Source organism: Pinus tabuliformis, chromosome 3_1 (genome assembly GCF_031772625.1).
Source record: "Pinus tabuliformis cultivar Carrire ecotype Pingquan chromosome 3_1, CPIR1, whole genome shotgun sequence".
Lineage (NCBI taxonomy): Eukaryota > Viridiplantae > Streptophyta > Pinopsida > Pinales > Pinaceae > Pinus > Pinus tabuliformis.
The window spans coordinates 102523063-102534553 of NC_142301.1; the positions used below are offsets into that span (position 1 = coordinate 102523063).

General features: G+C 38.8%; 1 protein-coding gene across 1 annotated transcript in view; it reads right to left on the reverse strand.

Annotated features, from left to right (window-relative positions):
* LOC149185972 (protein HEAT STRESS TOLERANT DWD 1-like) overlaps window positions 1–10529 on the reverse strand; it is an 83278-nt gene extending 72749 nt beyond the window's left edge. Inside the window, exons 1-4 of the mRNA XM_089410852.1 lie at window positions 10273–10529; window positions 10132–10182; window positions 8823–8929; window positions 8540–8618 (exon numbers count right to left, since the gene is read on the reverse strand). Of these exons, the coding sequence (XP_089266978.1) occupies window positions 8540–8618; window positions 8823–8929; window positions 10132–10182; window positions 10273–10320 (285 nt within the window). The 5' untranslated portion in view covers window positions 10321–10529. The remainder of the gene's footprint in view (window positions 1–8539; window positions 8619–8822; window positions 8930–10131; window positions 10183–10272) is intronic.
* Window positions 10530–11491: the final 962 nt, after the last annotated feature.

The window sequence follows — 11491 nt, forward strand, 5'->3', positions numbered from 1 at the left end:
CTATTTTGAACATATACAGCAACGTTGGCAGCTTCTCCCCATAATAATTTTGGTATTCCTTGATCATAGATCATGGCACGAGTGGCTTCCATGATAGTTCGATTCTTTCTTTCAACAACACCATTTTGCTCTGGAGTGTATGGAACAGTTGTCTCCCTCTTAATGCCAGCCTCTTTGCAAAAGTCATTGAATTCATTGGATTCATATTCGGTTCCATTGTCAGTCCTTAACGTCTTGATCTTCTTCCCTGTTTGATTTTCCACCAATGCTTTGAAAGAATGGAACCATTTGAACACTTCATCCTTCCTCTTCAAGAAATAAATCCATGTTTTGCGTGAGAAGTCATCCACAAAAATTGCATAGTATGTGTATCCTCCTAATGAAGTTATGAGCAAGGCACCAGACAGGTCAGAATGGACCAATTGAAGAATATCAGTTGTCTTGCTTTCACTAGAAGGGAATGGTCCCTTTGTATGTTTCCCAGCTGCACATCCCTGATAGACTCCTTCATGGTTCATATGAAACTCGGGCATCCTTGTGACCATCTTCCTTACCCCAAGTAAGGCTTTGTAATGTAAGTGGGCAAATCTTCGATGCCATAGCTCACATTGAATAGAGGTTTCACTTGCCAATGCTCCCAAAGGACTTCCACCAACTTGATAAAGACAATCAACCCTAAATCCAAGAGTAAAAGCATCTTTAGGCTTTCTATGCCATACGCGTACCTTTCCATCAATGAAAGCTATCTTGAAGCCTTTGTCTTCCATCGTAAATAGACACCAAGTTCTTCTTCAAATCGGGCACATACAAGACTTCCTAAAGATGTATGGTTTGACCATAGTTCAAGTGAAGAGTGACAGTTCCTATCCGTTTTACAGAGTAGGTGGCATTACCTCCAAGTATAATCTTTAGATTAGTTTTCCCCTCAACTAAATTTGAGAGGGCCTCCTTGTATTCAGTGAAATGCCTTGAGGTTCAACTATCAATTAACTAATGATCCAAAGTATCCGGAGGAGAGGCAGTAAATAGAACAGAAATAAGATATAACTCATCTTGTTTTTCTACAACATTATTTTCGTCATACCTGACATTTCTTGTCCTCTTGGAAGGCCAATTATTTCCTTCTCGAGCAGCAAAAGCATTCCTCTTTCCTTTGTTGTTATACCTGTTGTTCCTTTGATTATTATTGCTTTTGTAATTGTTGTTGTTGTTATTGTCATCCCTTGGAGGATTTTTCTTGTGAGGACACTCTCTAGCATAGTGGTTGAACCTATTGCAATTGTAGCATCTTCCTTTGCCTCTTCCTTTGAATCCCTTCTTAGATCCTTGACCCTGTCTCCTTGGACCAACATCATTCTTCCTCTTAGCATGTGCAAAGAAAGCAATAGGTTCATTTCCATTGTAGGATTTATCTCTCTCCATCATCCTTGTTTCCTCTTAAGTGCATCTAACCAATAACTCATCAAAACCAAGTATCATGTCATTGTTGAGAATGGTGGTGACAAATATATCCCATGGTCTTGAAAGACCTCCAAGAGCAATGAGAGTGAGTTCCCTGTCAGCAATAACTTCTCCAATAGATAGCAGGTCATTCTTGATTTGAGTTATTCTCATGAAGTAGGATTGGATAGAATCCCCTTTATCCATCTTGATATCCTTCAACTTGTTCTTGAGAAAGAGAATTTGATTTGCATTGTTCACTTTGAACATCCCAACCAACTTATCATACATTTCCTTAGAAGTTCCCAAATCAGAAATATAGGCAACCAAATTCTTTTGAATGGAGTCAATTATAATTTTCTTAGCTTTGACCTCACCTTTTCTATACTTCGTTCTAGCAGCAGCAAGTGCATTTGAAGGAGGCTCCACCACTTTTCCTTGCACATAGTCCAATACTTCATGCTCTTCCAAAGTTAGATCCAAAGTCATCTTCCATGCATGATAGTCAGATTTGTCATTGAGCTTATCCTCGGCCTTAAAGTAAGATGTAGAGGCCATGGAGACTTGTCCAACAATCTTTGTCAAACAGATATCTTAGTGATTACTTTTCTCTCTTGCTTGGGCTTGTCCTCACCTGGGCTTTCATACCATGTTAATTTTAGATAACAATGGTATGCTCTATGCTTGTATCAATTACTTCAATGTCCTTTTGTTAGCCCAAGGGCAATTTCCACCATAATTTCCACTACCAATCACATTAACCATTAATTCACATTAACAGTAATAGTAGACAGAACATGAACAATAAAATTTAAAAGACAAGCCAAGACAAGAGAACACAAGAATTTGTCTCAAGCCTGGGAAAAACCCCAAGATGGGGAAAACCCTTAATCAATCCCTCTATTATCAAATATCAAATGTTCAGCAAAGAGAGAATATCCAATAGAGTACAATGATGAAAGTCCAAGTCTCATAAAGTATCCAAACCAATTGCAAATATGATCTGCTTGATGGAGGTCTGCAAATCTAAAAAGTCAACAGCAGTCAACTTGCCCTAACTAGTCAATGGTCAACGCAATAGTCAAACTTGTCCTTTTGAGCTCGATCAACCTTAGTCAAACTTGGCCTTCCTTGGTCGTCAAGCAGCGACAAAAACAGTCAACAAATCAGCAGTCAAACCAAGTCAAATCATGTAGTCAACCTGCAATCAAAACAATCCTACAATTTTGTGGTCAACCTTAGTCAAACAACTCCTTTTGCTTCGGTTTTTGTGCCAAATAATGCAGCTTGCTTAGACAAACCTTTCCCTGGTCAATACGTAGTCAAATAGCCCCTCAAAGTCCAAAGTCAACGCTGGTCAAAGTCAACTCTAGAAGAATTTTAAAAAAAAATCAATGCAAGTCAAATCAACTTCAAAACTTGCATGTGTGAAGGAAGAACATGTTGCCTTAGACTTGTACGACCCAATAAATGAAGGAGAGAGAAGAATATGTTGTGAGATGAAATGTGTCAAATGAGGATGAAGGTCTCATTTATTTATATGTGTTGGAGGGGTATCAATTAAAAATTTGTCCAACTTGACCCCAAGCTGACCTTGACCAAATGTGTTCTTGTGGGCTTGACTTCAAAAACATATTTCTCATTGTCCGATTTGGTGCTTCCAGGGTCAATTTTGGTCCTCTCGAAAAAAGGAATTTTGTCCAAACATCACCTTAAGTCAATGAGCTGCCCAAAGTGGAATTTGGCCCTAGTTGTACATTTTAACACAGACTCTCAATGCACCTGTATCAAACTACAAAAGGAACAAAATACTTCTTCATGGACTCTTGTCCATGAGTTCATCAATGTTGCTACCATATTTGGTAGATTGGCTCCTCTAACCCACTCTTTCTCTCACAACCTGTTATTTCACAATTTGCTTCACTCTTGATTTTTTGGATTACCCCTAAACATGATATCCTCAATGTCAATTTGCTCCTACACAATCCCTTTTTCATGACTTGCAATCTTTCTAGCTGCCTCAGATCGACATTTCTACTAGTTGGGGACTACCTCAAATCAGTGATTATGCCCATGATCGAGCTTCTCTTTGTGAATGGCCCTTGACCATTACATTCTCAAGTGGTTTTTGCTTACCACAAACAATACATTTCTGTTGACCACAAACCTTTCTTTGTCATGACAAGTGGTTTCTAGTTTACCACAAACCATTCACTACAAAGTAGTTTTTAGAGCACCAAGAACTTTTCAACATAACAATTACAAGGGTATACTTGCCACATGAGGCCCATATCAATCATTTGACTAAGGCAAATACAATTTCAACTTTGTATTTGAAGCTATTCCAACCCTTATACAAATATTGGACCAAGACCATTTATTTCTAGTATTCAAAAACATTATTTAAGTAGGACCACTAAATTGGTTAGGATGTCATTTTTCATGGATACACTATATCTACATCTCAATTTTGAACACACGGTAGTTTTATTCTTACCCTAGTTCACTTCCTTCTTATCTTTGTTGCATCAAACTTTTTTATTTGTCCTTGTTTTGCCCTTCTCTTTTGCTACTTCAAAATTCTCTTCCTCATCACTTCTTCTTATCTCTTTAATATGCCTTTGTCATTTGCTTCTCTTGCATTTGCTTCATTGTTCAAACCTGAGATCCTATAGCATCTGCTTCTTCTACTTCTTCTTCCCAAGATCCTCTAAAAGCTTCAATGTGCTCACCACCTTCTTTCTCTTTCGACTCCAATGTGCCTCTTCTTCCTCATCAATTCTTTCTCACCTTACCAGATACCTCACATAGGTTGTCTTTTTTGCTTAACCTAGTTTTTCGATATTTATGATCATTCACCTTGGACCTTCTTTCTAAGCTTTTATCTGCTCCTCACTCTTCACTTTTCAAGCTTCAATAGTTGTTGGGCTTCCTTCTTTCGCCAAATTCCTCTATTTCTTTAGTCTTCTTCTTTTCGGCACTTTTCTTGTCATTTACTCTGCTATGGAGTCAACATCTTCTTCTCTCTTCATCAATCTTTTGTCTTCTGTTATCCTGCTTTGACTACATCATGTGTTAAATTTTGCTTCTTTTGTCTTCAACTTACTTCACATTTTCATTATGATATTCTTCATGTCTTTATCACATTTTCTATGTTACTTTACTCTATTCTGTCTCTGCCCATCTAAGTAGTAGTATGTTATGAGAGACACTAGAGAACAAAACAAAACAAAAAAACTGGATGGTTTAATCATCCCTCATGCATCCTTAGGGGAATCGTTAATTCTATCCTTCCCCGTATGGATGGATAATAGGAACATTATATCTCTTTTCAAAAATTCTTGAGTATCTCCCATTGAGACCGATACGAACAGGATGGGGGGTTTACAGGCAAAAAATGGAGAGCATAATGTACATGGCATAGTACAAGTTGAGAGAGAGATGGAGTGTGTCGAATAGCGATGATGGTTTCTGCAAACATCGTCTAATGTTGGAATGCCCAATTCCAACCTAGACTCATACTTGTGACACTAGTTGGCCAAACTAAATGTCACAAAAATGACAACTCAGTAATAGACTTACATCAATGTTTCTTCATGAAATGGCAATCTTTAAATATTTAACTTGACTTTGATTTTGAGAAGACTCAACTATGACTAAAATCTCCCTACCACATTTGCACTTGACACTCAATCTTTGACTTGACTTCAACGCTTTATATTTTTACATCAACAGTTGCTTTCCACCTCAATCTGACTCTCAACTTGACTTCAACATTGACTTCGACAATCCATGGCATTGCTAAGGTGGTCGTCTTCGTGTACGTGTGGATGCCTTTTCCTTTCATCCGTGATCTTTTTCACACATTCCAATATCTTTGCTCTAGAATTCAATCTTCTACTTTAACTAGTCCCAAGGAGATTTATAGGCATAGAGATGGCACCCTTCATGAACGTGAAATACTCCTTCATCAATCATATTTCTTAGGCTTGCCATCACTAAAGCTCGTCATATGTTTTTCTATCAAATTGAAAGTAAATTTCTTGGTTTCGAGATGTCCACATAAGGGGCACTACTCCATCTTCTCCCATGGTTCAAGTGTGAGAAGCATGTGTTTCTCAACACCACCCAACAAACAACTTGCTAAATTTCTGTTAACATGTTCTTTGCTTAGGACAGTTACTTAGTGATACCCAATTATTTGATCAATTACATTTCCATTAGCATTCACATATGACAGTAATTGAAGAAAGAACATAAATGAAAAGTGTTGAAGACAAGCCAAGAGAATACAAGAATATGGCACAAGCCAGGGAAAACCCCAAGATGGGGAAAACCCTTGATCAATTCTTCTTATTATTATAATCAAATGCTTCGACAAAGCGAGAGAGAGAGTACAATAATTAAAAGGTCGAGATTGGCTTGCCAATTAGGAGATCCATTAACACTGCCTTCCATTACAGTTGCAATTTTGGTGCACTCAAGATGTACCCTCTTAATATGGTGACAAACAGTAGAAGAACCTTGTTCTTGCTAGGGCTACTAACAGATCATCAAGAATCTGTAAGGATTAGTCAACTAAATATAAGGAGCGCTGGAAATTCATCGTTGTTTGGATGTTGCTCCTGGTTAGGGCATCAGACACAGTTTCAATCCTCACAGAACCATTCAAAACAGACTTCTATCGTTGCAGCCTCCCTGCAAGATAATTTTTCCTCTTCATGTCACACATCTGGGCTCAATCCAACCCCAAGCTAGCCTCCATGAATACCTGCCTTCACCAAATTAGGGTTGCGGCCTATCTGAACAGATACTATCCCTTTCAGTCCACGGATTTGCAAGAAGAGATTTGTGGCCTGCTTGAGAAAGGCTACTAGAAGCTACGGCCCATTTAAGAGAGATTTCACACCATGAAAGTACACCCAAAACACTTTAGCTCTGCAGTCATCCTTAGGAATAGTTCGGACCTACAATAGGAGAGAGATGCCCAAAAACAATCCTCACATAAGCCCAGACCTGATCTTAAGAGACTCGACCTTCTTCTCAAGGGACTCGGCCCATCAACCAGCCCTGTCATGACACCAAACAAGCCCTTCATCCTTCGCTAGAGATACCTTCCTTTTGCGGCCATTTTAGAGAGAGAAGAACATGAGATCGATGTGTGAAATGAGGTTGAGGGCACCTCAATATATACTAGTCGTTGGGGTTGAAGGGACGTGACTGTAGGGCTTGATGAGCCGACATATAGGAGAGGTCGACCTTGATAATTGCATGTGAGAAAACAAAAATTCAAAATCACACTTCCGCTTGTCCAAATGAGACGATCTTTATATCGATTTTGGTCCTCTCGAAAAGAGGAATTCAATGGAATGATTATCTCCATAAACTAAGTTGTCCAAAGTGGAATTTGGCCCTAATTGCCAATTTTAACACAACTCATTGTGAATGGTGATTTGCAAACCTTTTGCACCAATCTCTTAGGCTACTCAAATTCGACCCAGTTCTCTTGCAATCCAAGTCCAATTACCAGCCAACAAGCAACAATGAATACAAAGTCTTGGAAACTCTTAAATACAAACATCCACTCTCATCGAAGGCTCACCAAGAGCCACATAGATGATGCAAAAGCCAAGAACATTCTCCACCAAAACCTTCTTGTGGCCTCAACTCCAAGATCAACTCGAGCTACAACCAAGAACCACATGCCTTGCATGAGAAACATGCACTAAACAAAGTTGTTCATGTACCATCAATGCCCAAATAGTGGATCACCCACTTGCCACACATTCACTCAATTCTTGAGCTTCTAAAGTTGTGCTTCACTAAGCAGAATTCCCAAGGCAATTCAATTAATTTTGCAGCCAACAACAACTCCCATCTCTCACACACTTTCATCACAATAGACATCATAAAAAAATTCATGGCCACAACCAAGGCTCTAATACCAAAAATGATGTAAATCAAAACCGCAGCACATAAACTCAAACATATATGAAGCAAGGAACATTGGGAAAATATGCTCCAGAACCCCTAAGGGGAAATGTTCAGTGTGTGTGTCTAAAGTAAAAATGGTCACAAGTAGGAGTTATTCCTTCATGATAATTAGGGATGTAGTAGAGCAGGACACCTTAGCTATATATAGCCCTTAATTTCTCATCAGAACCGCCCTCTATGAATGACTACATAGCCCAAACAATAAGGCACTAGTTATTCCCTTTCATCCATCACCTCCAAACCTTTTTTCCCTTTCATTTTGATTGTTGAGAAGCCCCCCTTGAATTAGGTCCATCTTTTGTCTAAACTGCAAAGGAAAGTTGATGGGGTGGCATTGGCCAACCTCCTTGTTCCACAAGTCTTCACCAAGGTACAAGAACTTTACATTTTTGGGTGTGAGATTGTAGTAACAGACCCTATCCAGCAGAAACTGGCAGAGGAAAACGCAGCCAAAACCATGAGAAGGGTTGATGAGCAATTAATTGCACCAGTGTGGCCATGACCTGAACAAAACTTGGATCTACAGGTCGAAAGGAGACCACCCCTCTTGAGTGATTGGATGATATGTTGAGAGTATTTACCTAGTGTTAGGGTTCCTAATGTATTGCTCAATATTACACATAACAAATGATATAATCACCCGTGAGCCCATCCCTCATTTTCAGTGAGGTGTTTTCTTTGGTTATGGGCATGGAAATTCTTGTATAAGACGATGAAGGACATACCTTGTAATATTGAATTTTTGTACCTCTCACAATTAAATGAAATGTCTAGTTACTTCCTGCATATATATTATAGACCTGTGTGCTTCCCATCGCATTCAGCTATGAATGAGTTGTTCCTTTTGTTCCTGGGAATTCAGAATGTACTATACAATGAAGGGGGTTTTAGCTTTAGTAAACTGGGTTTTGCTGTGCTTTCTTCCAAGCATGTAACATGGTCCAACAAGTGTCATCTGCCTATTTACATGTATAGCAAAAGATAGTGCCAGTAGACGGGCCACCATAACAGCAAAGTTACACTTTTTACGTTTCCTGTAATGTAAGAATGCCTCTGCTCAAATAAACCTTCAAAATATCCCTTGTGCATCAAAATTGCTAGTTACCTGTGTCCCAGCTATGCAATAGACAGTATGAGGAAATTCAGTGCGTACAAGTCCTAGGGAATCATGTATTATGTCAAAACTGCACCAGTCAAACACAAACAAAGCAACTAATCAGTTCTGTGTTTTAAGGCAGCTGTACAATGATTACCAACAGGACAATCGATGTGGTCAAATATCAAGGATGACAACAGTGGCCCTAAAGGCCATCTAAAATTTAGATATCATTCCCTAAACTTGCATGAACAAAAGTAACAAAACAAATAATGTCTCTCTGTAATTGCACCTCAAACAAGGCCACCCGATATGAAAGGCATGTAAACAATCATAAGCTGATGTATCACACTGCAGCTCTTCTCCTTCCTCCAATCTATCAACTCCCGGCTGCCAAACCTGTTATCCAGAAATCAACCAGTTTTACTCAAAAGTACGTCTGATACAAGCTCTTACTCCCGAAAAAATTTGGAAACAGCAAATACATCCATTTTCTTTACAAGAAGTAACTCGTGCTCAAAATTCAAGCAAATGCTATAAATTTATGATTTGTTCATTTTCATGATAAAGCGGTTCAACCACAGAAGCAAATGCTAAAAATTTATATTTTGGTCATTTTCATGATAAAGCTGTTCAACCACAGAAACGAAATTTTAAGAGTACAGCATTAATCAATTTTCAGACTGAAATCATGTATTTGCCAATGAGGTCATAGTTCAGCGGTGAAGACAAGAGTGTGTGACACAACCCAGCAAGATTAAATCCCTCTAGACGCGCAAGGAAGCAGTCAAGCTAGGTGCAAGACCTGGATGATTTTGACAGAAGAGTACCCCACTGTCCTGACAGCTTAGCCGAACAGAAGTGCTTGTGTTAAGTGGTTCATAACCTTTTCATCCGCGCATGTGAACATCCCCTTGGGGCCAGTAGTAATGCTTTTCTTTGAGCTAGAAAAAAACTACTTCCGAAATAAATAAATAAGAGGAAAAAAAGAGGAAAACTGTGAACTTTCTACAATCTCAAGTCTCCACACAGTACATCTACAGATCCTAGGTTTCGGAGAGATGTCATCAAAAGGTCCAAATAGCAAAACAAACAACGGGGCAGGTATTAGATGCATAAGTTCTAATTTCATAACTCAGGAGCTTAGATTAACATCCAAGCAGAAGATAGTCTGTCGGGCTGTGATGTAGCAGCAAAGTTGGAGTACTTACCACGAGAATGACCCAGATTCAAAATCTGGTGGTAGTAGTACTCCCCGTGATTATAAATATCAAGGTATGAAGTCATGTTAATGCGTCAAATCCGTTTCCCTGATAAAGTGGGGGTGCTGTTAATGACATTTATGTCCCCTCAGTGGCAACATCGTAGCCAGAGGCCATTGGATTCTAAATAAGGAGTTCTCCCCTCAAATAAATAAATAAATAAGACCAAAACACTAAGAGCTGCAACAGCTAACGCCAGCAATCGGAGGAAGAAGCCATGAAGTAAACCAAGCACAATTTAACTTAAATGGAACACTAATTACCCCCCTCATATCTTTGACCGACAAGCTATATCTGTCACAGTGAAATTTACAATAGACAATGATTCAAAAGGCTAACCTTGGCATCTTGCTGCGTCGTCCTTGAAGTTCCCTCGCCTTTCTTGGAAACCTGCAATTAACAGCTCGTCGTTGCAAGTTAAATTGTGTAATTGTCGCCAGGAAAATATGAAGATTTTGAAAGTATTGAATGCAGGATTACCTTGCGCGTCTTCGGAATTCTCTTCTTCTTCTTCAGATTGCGAGCCATTGCTGAAAATGGAACCTACCAGGGAGTGCCTCCAAAGCAACAAAAAGAACCACAGAATCGAAGGAAAAGGAAATTTGCATTAAGGGGGTTTTCCGCAGGGCGGCTCAACACGAGGATGCGAACGTAGGGTTTAAGGATATAGTATAAAAAAAATATCTGCAAGCGTTTTTCCATTAGAGGTTGCAAACAAGGAATAAAATTCCCAACTTTATTGATAATTGAATAGTATATTTCTACTTAAGATAGTCTACCTCTAAAATCAACAATAACCAATGCGTCAAAATAGATAATCATCTGGACAGCTGGACAGGCAATTATTTGAACGACAAATTATTAATTAAACCTCGTGCTTTTTGAAGGAGAGGCAGGCGAACCTTGGTGAATCCTCGTGTGTAGTTACATATAATTGAGCCACCTTAAGGATATGGGTGTTGGGTTAAAGCACGTTCATCTTTTCCAAAAATTTCTTAACCATCCCAAAAACAGAGCTTGTAAAATTTAATGATTAAATATAGTTTATGGAAGTATGTGAGTGAATAACAATGTTTAGCATGTATCTTTATGCATGAGATCAAAAATCCTCCGAAGAGCATTAAGAATGTATCAAATTAGTATTACTTTTTCCTATATATCAAAACAATTTAGTTTGGAGTGTGAGAAATGGGATATAGTTAAGATTAGGTTATGATTGAATTGTAGAGGGTTGGAAAGTAAGTTTACTTTCTCCAAATGATTTAGCCTAATTACAAGGGGTTGTGTTATTTATATTATGTTGAGGATATTGTACAAATTTTATCTAATTTTAATGATGGAAATTAATACATTTTTGGGATTCAGAAGGTGAAAGTGAAATTACATGGAATTTGTTAATACTAGAGTTAAGAAAGTGTAACACATTCCTTCCACATCTATTTAAGTAACCGGTTACTTGGGGTAAACATGTGACGAGAGGCTATTATGATTGGATTCAACCACCTAGGTGACTTTAAGGAAATGGAATCGACGGAAACACATCATACAGACCTTTCACATCAGTTACAGGACCCCTAAGAATTGTCCCAACACTTCTGGTAACCAACCCCTGGGTCCCACTGAGGTTTTAGACCTCTTGACCTTTGGACGCTCCCATGCTATGGGCCTGACAACGTCCATGAAGCTCTCGACGCTCTCA